Source organism: Sinocyclocheilus grahami, unplaced genomic scaffold (assembly GCF_001515645.1).
Source record: "Sinocyclocheilus grahami isolate Dianchi unplaced genomic scaffold, SAMN03320097.WGS_v1.1 scaffold1234.1, whole genome shotgun sequence".
NCBI lineage: Eukaryota > Metazoa > Chordata > Actinopteri > Cypriniformes > Cyprinidae > Sinocyclocheilus > Sinocyclocheilus grahami.
This window is the reverse complement of record NW_015506413.1, coordinates 184,159-200,950: the sequence shown is the minus strand read 5'-3', so window position 1 is coordinate 200,950 and position 16,792 is coordinate 184,159. Positions and strand designations below refer to the sequence as shown.

Genomic DNA, 16,792 nt, shown 5'->3' with positions numbered 1-16,792 from the left:
TTCTTCTTAACGCCATTCCAGCATCTATGGCTATATTTCATGGCGAGAACCATTTCATCCATACACAAGTCTGTCCCAATGATAATAGTATTTTTGCTTAAGAGAATCTCAAATCATGATCATTAATGAAATACAATTGATCATGTAGCCCTAGTCCTATGAGATACAATGAGAAAACTTGTCAGCATCATTTGTTTTGCCAATTAAACTAACAAACTTTTAAGACTTTCATGCTGAAACACTGTAATAGAGACATGCAATAACATACAACAATCCTATAATATTTTAATATTTTAGCTAATTCGGGCACAAGAATTTTCTTTATGATAGCCTACAACTTGGTCAATCTAATCTCATTAGACATACCTCCTTTAAAAGATTATCGACAATTAATCAATTGTTGATTAATTGTTGGCATCCCTAAATCAAATACTAGAATATATTCAAAAGAGCATTCAGTTCAGTGATTTATGGAGTTTAGAGTATGTACTAGGGCTGGGCGGTATATTGAGTTTGTACGATATATCTATATATTCTTTATAAGCGATACGATATAAGGCAATACCGTTTATATCGATATACAGTAGTTTGAAACGAGCGCATCTGAAAATATAGCGGAGGACAGACTGAGCTTCTGTGGAGAAAGTGCATAGTACAATTTGTTCTAAACATGTGTAGTGTAACAGAACTTTGATAAAGAATATCTCTTTGGTTTTGAAACTTTAGTCTTTGCAACTTCAGCGATCTTATCTACGCACAATCAGCTTGTAACACTCCAAAGAGAAAGGAAAACTTGTAATCGCATCATATGACCCCTTTAAAGGGTTAGTTCACCCAAAAATAAAAATTCTGTCATTACTCACCCGTAAGACCTCCGTTCATCTTCGGAACACAAATTCAGATATTTTTGATGGAATGTGAGAGCTCTCAGACCCCATTAATTTTCTATGTTGTATGTACACTTTGATTCGAACGAAAACAACGTATCCGTGTGGTGCAGCTGACACAAAAGCATATGCTGTTTGCGTTCAGTGGATATTCTCCAAAATGACGCTAGGGTGACGCGGAGACAAATTTGAATAAAGTCTGTTTTTTTTCTTTCTTTTGTGCACAAAAACTATTCTCGTAGCTTCGTAAAATTACAGTTGAACCCCTGATGTCACATGGATTGTTTTACCTATCTCCTTTATACGTTTCTGGACCTTGATCGTGGTAGTAGCCTTGTCTTACGGGTTTGAAACGACATGAGGGTGAGTAATTAATGACAGAATTTTCATTTTTGGTGAAATATTTAAGTACCCTTTAAGTTTTACTTACCAGAGAAGTATCTTTAACTCTCTTAAGTGTAGACAATGGCGTCTGGAAGTACTGCAAGAGCAGAGGCAGGGCTTTCCCTTTGCTAGTTTCCACCTAAAATACGGATTAAAGAAGTAGTGTTGATTTTATTTCATTTTTGGGTGAACAAATGTCTGAGGAAGAGCAAAAAGGCAGCCATTTAAACACACTTATGTACATTAAATTACTTTATTAATTTACTCACCAGATATACTTCAGCAACTCTCTTAAGCGAGGGAAAATGGCATCTGGAAGAATTGCACCAGCAGAGACTGAGCTTCCCCTCGCTCGTTTGGGCGCTAAAATACGAATTAAAGGAAACTTTTTTTTTTTACACAGACTGGTGGCTGTAACACGGAGACAGAAATACCTGTAAATGTTACCTGTAAGTGTACATGTAAATGTTATGCTTTTAGGCACCATGCGGGAGAAAACGCGGCCATTTAAACACACTCATGTACATTCAATTAACAGTTACTTAAAATAACATTCTAATAGCTGTCAGTATTGAATAGAAGTCAAGAAAGTACTGCCTAGTTCGGCGAACTAACTACACAAACAACCACGATTGAACCGCCAAACTCTCACTTAAAACTCTGTCTTAAGTCATTTAACTAACAGTACATTTATAACTGTATTTCCATACAGAAAGTCTATAAAGTACAAACACTGAGGTTGCTTGACTTACCAGTTGCTATTCTGAAACTGAGGGAAAATGGCGTCTGGAAGATTCTTCAGTGACAGCGCTGCATAAATACCAGGATGTTGGAAATAACATTGGCAAGTGTTGGTTACCTGTAACACTGTGATTTTACACTGAATCAAATCAGCTTCTATCTCTGATAGTGTTAATTTCTCAAAATCTAACTCTATAACGTCAACACTTTACTCTGACATGCTTTAACACTGGGAATTTAACACTGACGTATTTGCAGTGTACAAATCAGCCACTGATCAGAAAAAAGTGTGCAGCAATCAAGGGGTGACTCTCTAGAATATCAGGAGTGCAAAATAGACACCCACACACACGCATACACATATATACAGTGAAATGAACTGGTAAGACTGGAACAGAGCACATTTTGAAAATATGTGAAATAAAATCAAGAAATGAAAAAAAAAATGCAAAAGAGGCTCTCTCTCTCGCGCACACACACACACACACGTCCCTCCAGCTGGTCCCTTCGGAGCTGGTGCCTCCACGGCGGTTCCTTCTGCAACTGGTCCCTTCGGAGCTGGTTCCTCCATGGCAGATGCCTCCACGGCTGGTCCTTCTGCAGCTGGTCCCTTCGGAGCTGGTTCCTCCACGGCCGGTGCCTCCACGGCTGGTCCTTCTGCAGCTGGTCCCTTCGGAGCTGGTTCCTCCACGGCCGGTGCCTCCACGGCTGGTCCTTCTGCAGCTGGTCCCTTCGGAGCTGGTTCCTCCACGGCCGGTGCCTCCACGGCTGGTCCTTCTGCAGCTGGTCCCTTCGGAGCTGGTTCCTCCACGGCCGGTGCCTCCACGGCTGGTCCTTCTGCAGCTGGTCCCTTCGGAGCTGGTTCCTCCACGGCTGGTCCTTCTGCAGCTGGTTCCTTCACGGCAGGTGCCTCCACAGCAGGTCCTTCTGCAGCTGGTTCCTTCGGAGCTGGTTCCTTCACGGCAGGTGCCTCCACAGCAGGTGCCTCCACAGCTGGTCCCTCCACGGCTGGTCCCTCCACGGCTGGTTCCTTCACGGCTGGTCCCTCTGCAGCTGGTCCCTCTGCAGCTGGTCCCTCCGCGGCTGGTCCCTCCACGGCTGGTGCTTCCACTGCTGGTCCCTCCATGGCTCGTGTGCTGGTCCCTCCCCTACTGGTCCCGCCACGGCTGGTGCCTCCGCGGCTCATGCCTCAACAGCTGGTCCCTCCACGGCTGGTCCCTCCACGGCTGGTTCCTTCACGGCTGGTCCCTCTGCAGCTGGTCCCTCCACGACTCATCCCTCTATGACCAGTCTCTTACAGAAAAGAAAAAGGTTCCAAATGTGCTGGCCAAAGGATGTGAAAACCAGCAGTTTTTGCATAAAGTGCAAACTTCCAGTGTGCAAAAGACACTGTAATACTGTCTGTTGCATTTGCAGCAATGTGTAAAATAATTACAGTTTGTATGTAAATATTTACAATTCTATTTAGTAATGGTTATTTCGTTTATTTGTATTCCTATTTTTCTTCAATTTACGGTTTGATAATTATTGTATTTGATCTTGTTTTAGCCTAACAGATGTTCCTGATCTGTTGCATGTGCAGCAATGCATAAAATAATTACAGTTTGTATATATTTTGTTAAAATTGTTTATAATTATTACATTTTTATTCCTCTTTTTTTAAATCTACTGTTTGATACTGATTGTTTTTGCTGTTGTTAGTTTATTGTGTTTCATCATAATTGTTGTTCCCTTCTGTTGTTAGTTTATTGTTTCATCATAATTGCTGTTCCCTTCTGAAGTTTTATTAACATTTATTGAATTACATTGAATAAAATAGCAATTAATTACAAAACGTTTTGTATAAAGTTTTTTTTGAATTATCACTATCCATTCCTTATTTTGTTAGATTTTTTTAATTACCAAATACTGAGTAACAAAAATGCTTTCTATGCGTTCATTAATGTGAAATATTGCATTTATTAAAAAATAGTAAAAAAAAAAAAAATATATATATATATATATATATATTAATTCTAATGGAGAAAATATCTCATTAAAATTGTTTAAATATTGCATAATTTCATAAAATTCCCTCAAAATCATAAAAAATAATCAAAAACTATTATTGAACAAAAATATATTATATTGATTTTCCTGAGAAAAAACAAAAAACAAGTTACATTTCAAGGCTTCGGTCACTTTTGACCGCGAAGGAGGCAAGTGTGACTCCTAAACAAAGAGGGCCAGAGGGTTTAATCACTTCATATGCATTTTTCACTACATATTTGCCTATATCAACATGCATCTGTTACACTTCTTTATTAAAGTTATTTTAAGAAGTTTCTGACATCCAAACTTGAGTGAGTGATGTGAAAATGTATTTTATTTCTGTGATCAAAGCTGAATTTTCAGCATCATTACTCTTCAGTCTTACATGATTATTCAGAAATAATTCTAATATGCTGATTTGCTACTCAAGAAATATTCCTGATTAGTTTTTTTTTTTTTCAGGATTCGTTGATGAATATAAATTTTAAAATTAACAGTGTTTATTTGAAACTAAAATCTTTACTCTCACTTCTAATCAATTTAATGCATCCTAGTTGAATAATAATATGCATTTCTTAAAAAATCTCACAGCAAACTTTTGAACAGTATTGTACACTACCATTTAAAGGTCTGGAGTCTATTTAACAATGAATTCTGGAAAAAAATCAGTTTACACTAAAATATTTATCAGCACATCTGTTTTTATATTGATAATCAGAAATGTTTCTTGAGCAGCAAATCAGCATATTAGAATGATTTCTTAAGGATCATGTGACACTGAAGACTGGAGTAATGATGCTGGAGATTCAGCTTTGATCACAGAAATGCATTACATTTGAACATATTCAAATAAAAAACAAGCTCTCTTGAATTGTAATATCATTTCACAATGTTTTTGGTTTACGTTTTTTTTTTTTTTTTTACAATAAATGGAGCTATGGTGGGTATAACAGACTTCTTTCAAAGATGCAAAAAATCCTACTGACCCCAGACTTTTGAACAGTTGTGTAAATTACAGATATGATCTTCCTCCCATGTCAGTAATACTGTGGCATATATAGTCCATTCCATAGAGACTGTGCCTGTTCCCTAAATACTGAGGACAAATAATTTGTTTACTAAGGGATCTAGAATAAAATTGAATTGTGATTTAACCAAATAATAGCAAGGTAAGCCAAATAATGTCACAAATCTATGGACAATTGATAGTACCCAGGATATCGAAGTCCAGTAAAGGAGGCAGAACTTTTTTGCATTTTACTCAAACTCTCGAATAGCCTTCCTGATAATGTTTGGGGCTTAGACACACTCTCTCAGTTTAAATCTAGATTAAAAATACATATTTTTAGCTAAAACTCCATGCGGGCTTTCATGTGTCTTGCACTGAGGAGAGGCTTCCGTCGGGCCACTCTGCATACATCTTTGGGTTCATCTTTACCTCTCTCACCAAGGCTCTTCTCCCCCGATAGCTCAGTTTGGCTGGACGGCTAGCTCTAGGAAGGGTTCTGGTCGTCCCAAACGTCTTCCATTTAAGGATTATGGAGGCCACTGTGCTCTTAGGAACCTTAAGCGCAGCAGAAATTTTTTTGTAACCTTGGCCAGATCTGTGCCTTGCCACAATTCTTTCTCTGAGCTCTTCAGGCAGTTCCTTTGACCTCATGATTCTCATTTGCTCTGACATGCACTGTGAGCTGTAAGGTCTTATGTAGACAGGTGTGTGGCTTTCCTAATCAAGTCCAATCAGTATAATCAAACACAGCTGGACTCAAATGAAGATGTAGAACCATCTCAAGGATGATCAGAAGAAATGGACAGCACCTGAGTTAAATATATGAGTGTCACAGCAAAGGGTCTGAATACTTAGGACCATGTGATATTTCAGTTTTTCTTTTTTAATAAATCTGCAAAAATGTCAACAATTCTGTGTTTTTCTGTCAATATGGGGTGCTGTGTGTACATTAATGAGGAAAAAAAATTACTTAAATGATTTTAGCAAATGGCTGCAATATAACAAAGAGTGAAAAATTTAAGGGGGTCTGAATACTTTCTGAATACTATGCTGTAGTAAGACCATATGGTAGTTACTGTGGATTTACTACAACAATCATAGTTAAACAATGGTTGGTTATTGTAGTAAAACCATGGTTGATTTTGTGGTTAACTTTTGTACAGGTGCAAATATGTGAACTGAATGCTTCTATTTAAAAGTCACATTGGATAAAACCATCTGATACTGTAAATAAATGTGTATATTTAATTTGTTCACTGAAAATAAATGTACACTTGTGATTGTACATTGTTTTTGATCCATTATTGTGTGCAAGGACATTTTGGTTAGTAATCCAACTGATAATGAACCATGGACTGACCGTGGACCGCCAGCAAACAGTAATTATAAACCAGCGGCTCGTCAGCGGAACGCTGTCGGAAAAGGCTGCCGCTGGTGGTCCACTGGAATAACGATGAGCAAAACGCAGGTGAACCGAGGGCGGTGTCCGCCGGTGGGCCGCAAGCGGGGGAATCTCCACAACCACCACCAGGATGATGCGACGGCAGCCATAGTGCGCATCACACACCAGCTTATTGGTGGAGAGGAGACAGAGTTATGAAGCCAATCAGTGTATGGGGATGATTAGGAGGCCATGATGGTCAGAGGCCAATGGGCAAATTTGGCCAGGATGCCGGGGTTTATACCCCTACTCTTTTTCGAAGGACATCCTGGGATTTTTAATGACCACAGAGAGTCAGGACCTCAGTTTAACATCTCCGAAGGACGGTGCTTTTTACAGTATAGTGTCCCCGTCACTATACTGGGGCGTTAGGACCCACACAGACTGCAGGGTGAGCACCCCCTGCTGGCCTCACTAACACCTCTTCCACTTAAACTTTGAATATAGCCTAGACATGTTGCATATTAATTGTACTATTTATGAACCTCAAAGCATATGTTTGTGTATTTTGTGTTACTCCATAATGATGGTACATTTGAGGGCATGGAACTGAAAGTCTTACCGTGTATAATAAACTGGGGGGGCCTTTCATCAGAGTGGGTGGGCCTGTGCCCGTCAGGCCCGTCCGCTGCCTACACCCGTTTATAAGTAATCATAAGAAGCAAGAGGAGCTCAACTTAACCCAGGACTTTTAGCTTAAATTACCCCACGCTTACTATTTTAACTTTTATCATCCAGCAGTTGAGCTAACATCCTGCCAACAGTATAACCTCATATTATAACTTCCTACAGCACTAACATATGAGTCCCAAAAAACATAAAATACAATAATAATAATAAAAAAAGAAAGGTTACCAATGTAGTTACATGGGCCTCTGTCCATCACAAGGTGAATAAAATGGATGACTCTTAAAATATTTGCAGTCACATGACCAATTTTTTGGATTCCTAGGAGTGGCTCAATATCCCATAGGCTCAAATCGCCACCCTCTCCCTTGCTGTGAATTTGGACATCGGATAAACATTTGCATAATGTATATAGTAGGCAAGTTTGCAATACAGCCAGTTTCTGCCTCTACTTTTCTGTCAACTCTCCACCATCCTATATATGGTAGGCTGTATAGAGTTGGGACACTTTTTGCTTTTTACAGTGGGGGAAAAAAGTATTTAGTCAGCCACCAATTGTGCAAGTTCTCCCACTTAAAAAGATGAGAGAGGCCTGTAATTTTCATCATAGGTATACCTCAACTATGAGAAACAAAATGAGAAAAAAAAAAATCCAGAAAATCACATTGTAGGATTTTTAAAGAATTTATTTGCAAATTATGGTGGAAAATAAGTATTTGGTCAATAACAAAATTTCATCTCAATACTTTGTTATATACCCTTTGTTGGCAATGACAGAGGTCAAACGTTTTCTGTAAGTCTTCACAAGGTTGTCACACACTGTTGCTGGTATTTTGGCCCATTCCTCAAGAGCAGTAATGTTTTGGGGCTGTCACTGGGCAACACGGATTTTCAACTCCCTCCAAAGATTTTCTAGGGGGGTGAGATCTGGAGACTGGCTAGGCCCCTCCAGGACCTTGAAATGCTTCTTACGAAGCCACTCCTTCGTTGCCCGGGCGGTGTGTGCCAGAAATCTTGCTTGTTTGTAGGTGACCAAATACTTATTTTACCAAGGAATTTACCAATTAATTCTTTAAAAATCCTACAATGTGATTTTCTGGATTTTTTTTCTCATTTTGTCTCTCATAGTTGAGGTATACCTATGATGAAAATTACAGGCCTCTCTCATCTTTTTAAGTGGGAGAACTTGCACAATTAGTGGCTGACTAAATACTTTTTTGCCCCACTGTATATTACCACACAAAAACTAGTAATTAAAAACTTTTTTTATTCCATATTGCTTTTGTCTACTACATTAAATATTATATAAAATTATATATTAATATTCTTCACTTCCAGTTCATAAAGAAAAGTACTTTTGTTCTAATTGTACCCATGTCAGAAACAGTAACCTAGTACAGTTGAAAAAATAATCTTTAATGTTTTAGTAGCCAAAATAACTAATTTCAAATGTTAAAATGTCTTAAAAGATATTCTACAAAAATGTTTTTATTTCAGCTCTTCATTTTATTCCTTTTCTTTATTATGTACAACTGATAATGTGCTATTCTATACCAGAACTTCGAAGGCTGATGATACACACTTTTTGAGCAATGTTGCCGGGCAACTTTGGGAAATGTTGCCGTCAACAGGCAACCAGGTGTGACACAGGGCCCACGACCGATCTAAAATATCCAGATAGAAATTGGTTACCCATTCTCAATGGAAAAATGCTCAAGCAGTGTTGCTCAAAAAAAGTTGCCCCGTGTATCATGTGTATAAGAGTTAAATAGCCCACAGTTCATTACAGTAAATCAATTAACAATTAAGATTAAGTCTTAACTATATTAAGTTACTAATAAATTAAACAATCTAAATAAATAAATGTTTAATTACTGAACACCCTCTTATTTTGCCATTTTTAACTACCTAAGAATAAGGTATGCCAAATGTGTCTATGGCAATAATGGCAGTTGTTAATATATGTAAATTAACAGATTATTTAAATCTTATGCACAATCAGCATTTATAACACAAACACCTGTCTCACTCTGATTCACAGTACACTCACAGATTCAGACTTCATGGAGTGTTTGATTAAAAGAATCCACAGAGTTTTAACCTACAACAAATATGAGCTTTAGTAATGTGCAAAAATACTTTAACTCATACCATTATCATACTGCAGGCCCAAATAGGCAAGAGGCCAAAAGATCAACAAAAACTTGGCAGTGACATTTATTTCTGTCTTGTAAAACTTAATCCATTTTACAGAAAAGACATACAATGAAATTAATTCTTGTTACACATACCTTCATCAGTAGTAAACAGAAGTGATAGTAGAAATGTAATATGTAAAATAATTGGACATTTAAAATACTCATATTTTCCAAGATTAAAAAGGTGTTTTAATTTTTTTAAACAATATGCTCATTAATTTCTTTCAATTATTGCTCAATTTCTTTTAATTACAGGTAAACAGACTACAAAGGAATGAGGCTTTCATTATATAATGTTTTTGACAATGCATCCAGTTAAGCAAGCTAAATAACTCAATGACAGACAAGACTATTTTACAGTGTACATACTATCTAATTTGGAAAAATGCAAAATAAAGCATACAATTAGAAAAGAAAAGAAGAAAAAAAAACACGTACATAGCTACTATTAATCAATTTAAAATCTTGTACCAATATTCTATACACTGCCAAATTATTTTAAATGGAATTCTTTTTTTTCTCCAAATAAAATTTGACAACTTTAAGATATTTCCCTCAAAATAATAATTCCACATTAAAAATAGTGACATTTATACATAATACAATTATCATAAAATACTTGATTCCCCCCCCCCCCAATTGTTTAAAAAAAATGCAGTCTAAAAGAAAAGTCATCTGCATTCCTTTGCCTCTGCAAACTATTAATTAATTAATTTTTTTATTTGAAAGGTTCTAGATTGCCTGTCAAGGCAGAGTCCATGAGGTCATCATCCTCTGCATGGATATACACAGGACTTGGTCGTGAGGAGCGTTCAGAGCTAAGCAATGACATTGAAGTTTCTGAAGATATAGGGGATCTGGACCAGCCATCTGTCTTTACTGGGTGAGAGGAGGGCCCACAAGTCATTGTTGACTTCTTCTTTTCCTTTTCTCGATCTCTTTCCCGCTCTTTCTGCTTCTTCTTCTCTTTTTTATGTTTCTTGTGTTTTTCACTCTGGCTAATGGATATGGAACTCATGTAGTCTTGAATTGGTTGGTGTGGTCTCATAGTTTGGTCATCATCAGAGCTAGGACTGTTCTGATGAGATTTTTCAGCAATTGAACTGCTACCAGACTCACTCTCACTGTCTGGATTTATAGGCGTGTACCCAGGGGAACGGCTGTGGCTTGGAGAGCTGCGGTCATGTTTTGGTGTAGAACCACTGAAAAGGGGTGATGCTTTGTGGCCTGAGTGCTGTGAACGCATGGCACCATCTCCAGAGTTTTCTCCAGGTTTCTGAAGAGTTACTTTAGATTTTATGCTTGGAGAGCCCCCTTCTGGTTTGCTGATGATAATCTTTGCCACACCAGTGCCTGTCACAGCACTACTTTTGGAATCAGTCTTCTTGTCACCAGAATTGCCCCCTGATCCAGACACCTTGGATTTGCCATCTTTGTCTATCTTGTCTCGCTTGCTCAGAAACTCACCTCCCAGGGAGGACATACCATGCTTGGAGGATGTAGGACCAGTATTTTGTGGCACTACCCCACTACTGCCACCACAACCTTCACCCTCCTCTCCACCAATTCCCCCACTACCCACACTTTTCAGTTTGTCTATGACTGCGGTAAGAGATGGCTTTTTGTTTCGGCTTGGGGACTTGCCTTTTGCATTAGGGTTGTTCCCACTTCCACCACCCCCTCCACTGCAACCTCCGCCACTGCTCCCATACTGTGACTGACCATTTGAAGAAAAGGGTATGGAGCCAGATGACGAAGAGGAGCTTGCAGAGGAGGTAGAGGATGAAGAAGTGCCTGTGGATGAGCTACTGCCTAATAGTTTTTGGGTTCCCATTCCACCACCTGAAGAAGACTTGGATCCTCCTGACCCTCCACCACCTGAGCCAATAGGGGATTTAGCCTTAGAAGAGGGTGGGGTTCCAGGCAACTGGCCTTGTTGGAGTTTCATTGGAGAGGACAGCTTGTCAGAACTTCCAGAACGAGAGTGTGAGGGTGATATGTTGGGCTTGATGTTGGGGTTCATGAGTGAGCTGGGTGGCTTACCACCTTGGGGCTTTTTATTTCCACTTCCTGTTCCACTGCTGCCACCACTGCCTGAGCCTGATAAACCGTGCTTTGTTATGGGAGAAGAGGATGGCTTGCCTACAGTCATCCCCATGGAAGATCCTTTGGATTGAGAAGGCATACCACTGCCAATACCTGCAATGATTGATGATTTGGGGATATTGCCTTGCCCAACAGAGCCTTCAAGTTTACTACTTTTTATCTTCCCTGAAGAAGAGGAGTGGGAATGGTGGCTTTTGCTACTGCTTGTGCCACTTGTACTACCAGTACCTCCGCTTGCTGAGCTACTTGATGTGTAGCCTCCATGAGATGATGTTTTTCCTCCAGTTAAAGTCCTGGGTATTTGTATAGTGATTTTGGGGATTGGTGGAGTAGCACCTCCTGGTGGAGTCTGAGACCTGCCTGAGCTCCCAGGGGACTTAGATCCACCTGCACTTACTAATCCTCCAGAAGTTGCACTTCCACAAGGAGGAGTGTATGGCCGACCCCCTGAGCTGTGTGAAGGTGACTTGCCATCTGGATCTAGCTTCTTACGTTTTGGTGGTTTGTCTTTTGATTTGCCCTCACTTGAAGGAGTGCGACTGCGTTTTACCTGCTTCATTTCAGAAGAGCATACACTCCCCATTCCTATTCCAGAATTTCCTCCCCCATTATCCTCCTTTGCCCTCATCTGCTGTGGTTTAACCTTTGCATCACCACTTTTAAAATCATTACCTGCTAACACAACGCCCAACATGAGTGGACTTTGGCCTCCACCAGTATGAGAAAAGTGTGAGTCCGCCATATCTGATGCTGGGCCCAGTATTGGCTTTCCTCCACTACCATTTCCACTAAAAATACCCATTTCAAAAGGGTCTTTCAATGAAGCCTCTGGAGTATTTTGGCCATGTGAGGCAGGATTCTGAGGTGTGCCTGTAGGAGTGTTCTGCTGACTTCCCCCACTGAAACTTTTAACCAGTTCAAGATCTGGGTCAGGGCTGGAGGAGCTGTCTTCAAAGTAGGAATGTGAAAAACTTCCCTGTCCTGGTAAAAGCTCTGGGTTGAAGTCTGTGTCTGGAAAGAAATTAGTTGAGGAAGTATCGCTATTGGGTGTTGCTGCAGTAGCAGCTTCTGCAATCAAGTCTGCCGCATCAGTAAAGGGATTTTCATTGCTGTTTGCATTAAACAGATCTGCCTCAAAAACTGCACTACCTTGACCTGAGCTGGAAGAATCCCGGAGTGGAGTTCCCAAGGGACCCCCTTCTTCACCAGCCATGAGGTGCTGGCCATGACTGCTGTTGCTTCCTTTGTTGGCCTGATCAGGAATATCAGACAAAATGTCATTGATATCAGGCCCAATACTGTCAGAGCTGGAGAGGCGGACCATACGGGGAATAGATCCTTGTGGCTGAGACTGGACTTGTGTCTGGGGTTGGACATGACACTGAGAGTGGTATGGCATTCCAGGACCTGAAGGTGGTGTTCCACACTGACTTGGAGCTGGAGTGATACTGTGAGGGGTGTCAAGTCCATCACCTGGAAGACTAACATCAAAAATGGGGTTCTGGGAGGCATCAACGTCCATTGAGAAAAGCTCTCGGTGGAAATCGTCTTCAGAGTGGTGTGTGTGATGATGCTGTTGGGTCATGCCTCCCAACTGCTGCTGAGATTGTTGTTTCATGCTCATTCCGCCGCCTGCTCCCATTACTCCTTTATCAGAGCCTCTTGGACGCTTTTTCTTGCCCTTGGTGCTGGGGCAAGACTGCCCTTGGCTATCTGTCCGAGGGGAGCCAGATGAGTTCTGTCTTTCAAGAGGGCTACTGCCATACAATGCAGCAAAATCTTGTGAGGGATTATCCTTCAGTAGGTTCATTAGCATGGGGTGGTTTTTGGTGTTGCTTGCCGGTGAGGTGGTTGGTGGGGGGGTCTGGTGAGGCTGAGGTGGCTGGGGAGTTGGACTGGACCCAACACTGCCTGTTATTTGCAGAAGGCTGGTTAGGATTGGATTCTGAGTAACTTTACTAAAGTCATCTGAACCATGGCTCTGAGACTGTTGATGTTGTTGTTGCATTGTTTGCTGCTGGCCTCCACCCTGTCCTATGGTGTCGGCACATGAGCCTCCCTGACCAGTACGACCCATGTTGAAAAGCGAGGTGATTGGGCCTTGGAAAGATCCACTTCCTCCTACATCCACAACATTGTTGTTTCCTGCAGAGTTGGTTCCACTATTTAAACCAGGAAGACCCACTGGGTTGCTCCCATCTGGTCCTGTACCCATTCCCATGTAACCTGGGCTGCCAGTTGGGGGCAAGTTCTTCTTCACCATAATTTCCACAGTTTCAGCTATAAGGGACAATGCTGGAGTATCTGCCTGAATGGTCTCTGCCTTGCGTCGGATGGCACGCATAGTCACAGGAATGGACATGCATCTAGGGAAGGAAAAACAGATGCAAAATCTAAAAGGCTTTCTGACTCATTGACATTAAGCACATTTTAAATGGAAATTTCACCCGAAAATGGAAAAAAAAAAATCATCGTCTGCACACCCTTGTGTTGCTCCAAACATGTATTAATTTCTTTGTTCTGTTATACACAAAAGGAGATGTTTAGAAGAAAGTTGCTAGAAGCAATTGACTTCCAATGTGTGTGCGTCTATATATATATAAATTTGCCACTGACGATTCAAACGTGAGTTTTGAGCAGTGTAGAGTAGCATTTGTAGTTTGTCATTTCTCCAATCACAAATGCAGACATGGTTTTATGTTTACGCGGCGCGATGCAATGCAACGTGTAAAAAGACAGTATAAAGCCCCCCGTTCACACCAAGAACGATAACTATAAAGATAACGATATTAATAACCACACCAGCGAACTATATCGTCTGTGTATTCTAAGCGCACGCGCATCTGCCGCTTTAAATTCTTGAGCTCGTTACAGCAGGATGGATTTTGATTGGCTGTCAAAGCTTCTATCATTCATCAGCTGGAAAAAATCATTCTGAAAATGATTCCAACCATATCGTTTCTCTGTGCCTTTATCGTTATAGTTGTAGTGTGGACTCTGCTATTCTTTAATATTGAGAACGATTTTTATAACTATATCTTTATCGTTATCTTTATAGTTATCGTGCTTGGTGTGAATGGGCCTTAAGTCATTATAATCGGTAATTATGTCCCCACTGGATGCAACAAATGCCTCGTTTATAATGGGTTTGAATGTTTTTGTCTCGTCTCTACGGCCGGCACAAGTCATCACAATATGGTAAGGGGCGTAACATTTCCTTCACACGCTTGAGGTATTCGACCAATCACAATGCACTGGATAGCTGGCCGATCAGAGCACACCTCGCTTTTCAGACCGATGAGCTTTGTAAAAATCGACACGTTTCAGAAAGGCGGGGCATAGAGGAGAAACAATAATGTACAGTATGTGGAAAATAATGTTTTTTTAACCTTAAACTGCATAAACATTTCATTACACCAAATACACAAAATAATTTTATTTTTAGCAACATCATATGACCCCTTTAAAGCCCCTATATGGTTAGATATAGGAGATAAAGGATCTCAATGTATCTATTTGTGCAAATAGTTGAATTTGACCCATTTCTGCATGGGTTTCTTCTGAATGATCCAGTTTCCCCGACAATCAATGCGCTTTTTCCCATTTTTGAGGAAAAAATGCAACAAAGACTGCTCAAGTCAACAGATTTTTACTAACAGGTCTACTAATCTTCTTGTAAAATTAGTTTTCACCTGATATTTGAAGTCAATTATAGGACAGTAAAACATACTTTAGAAAGATGGCAACATCATAAAGTTGGCTTGAAAAAGCCAATTTACTAATCTGCTAATTTACTAAGCTTCTTCTGGTCCAAAATTTAGTCGGCATCTCCTCCTAGACCAGGGGTAGGCAAGTTCGGTCCTAGAGAGCCGCAGTCCAACAGAGTTAAGCTCCAACCCTAATCAAACACACCTGAACAAGCTAATCAATGTCTTCAGGATTACGAAGGCTATAGGCAGGTGAGTTTTTTTCAGGGTTGGAGCTGAACTCTGCGGCCTCTAGGACCAAACTTGCCTACCCCTTTCCTAGACCTTTAAAGCTACAATCACCAAACTTGGGTCAGACCTTCAGGCTGTTCTGAAGTTAGTTGCTATGACTTTTCTAACTGATCTGATCTTTCATAAAAATTAAGATTAAAAATAATGAAAATCCCACAGATTTACATCTTCTATGCTAATCATGCTACCAACGTCTATCCAATGCTACATCTATCTATGCCAATCATGCTACCAACATGTTATCAACACATTAATCATGCTAGCAACATACGAATCATGCTAAAGTCATGCTAACAAACATGTTAATCATGCTAAAACATGCTAACATGTTAACAAATTGTTAATCATTTTAAAATCATGCTAACAACATTGTAGCAACATGTTAATCATGCTAAAATCATGCTAGAAACATGCAATCAACAGCTGCGTCCTGTATGACGCACTATACACTATGTACTTATGCACTATGTACTCAACCATGTAGAATATGAATTATATAAGGTTATTTTGTCATTCATAATTGGAGTCTGATAGGCCCTCCCCCTTCACTATGTAATTAAAGCTGCAACAGTTGAGTGCATGAAGTGTCCAATATTCCACACTTCATTTTTTCGGTTATTTAAGTGCATCATCCAGGTATTTAAAGAGAACTTTTTCTTTTTGGAATTTTCAGTGAATACACTACTCACACTGCTTATACTACAAAACGTCATAAAATAGTGCATAAGTACGCTTTTTGCGACACCTAACATGATAATCATGCTAAAACATGCTAACATCATGTTAGCAAAGTGCTAATCATGTTAAAATCATGCTAGCACCATACTACAGTGGAGGAAATATTTATTTGATCCCTTGCTGATTTTGTAAATTTGCCCACTTACAAAGAAATGAAGGGTCTGTAATTTTTATGGTAGGTTTATTTTACCAGATAGAGACAGAATATCAACCAAAAAAATCCAGAAAAAAACACATTATATAAAGGTTAAATGGGTCCTATTTATGCTCTTTTACAAAGTCTTGATTTTGTTTTGGGGGTGTACTAGAACAGGCTCCCATACTAGGTTGTTCGAAAAACACATTATTTTTCACATTATTACAACACCTCTCTCCCCAGTCTGGCATGAAAGGCTCTAATAGTTTCTGTATCAAATGAAGGCCCGCCTTCTGAAATACGAAATGTGCTGTGATTGGTTAGCTGGGCCAGTGTGTGTTGTGATTGGCAGCACTCGGTGCCTGGTAAGGAAATGTCATGCCCTTTACCATAGCCGCTGCAAGCTTCAGTGTAAATATTGTGTCAAAATCAAATCAATTTGAGCGCAATTTCAACCCGGATGATTGTAACCACTCTAAGTTTGTCTGCCTTAGCG

General features: G+C 39.9%; 1 protein-coding gene across 3 annotated transcripts in view; it reads right to left on the bottom strand.

Moving 5' to 3' along the window:
• Window positions 1–9,754: 9,754 nt before the first annotated feature.
• Window positions 9,755–16,792, bottom strand: part of med1 (mediator complex subunit 1) — a 91,909-nt gene continuing 84,871 nt past the window's right edge. For all 3 annotated transcript variants that reach the window (XM_016254270.1, XM_016254271.1, XM_016254272.1), the window contains one exon: window positions 9,755–13,790. In XM_016254270.1, the coding sequence (XP_016109756.1) occupies window positions 10,037–13,790 (3,754 nt within the window). In that variant the 3' untranslated portion in view covers window positions 9,755–10,036. The remainder of the gene's footprint in view (window positions 13,791–16,792) is intronic.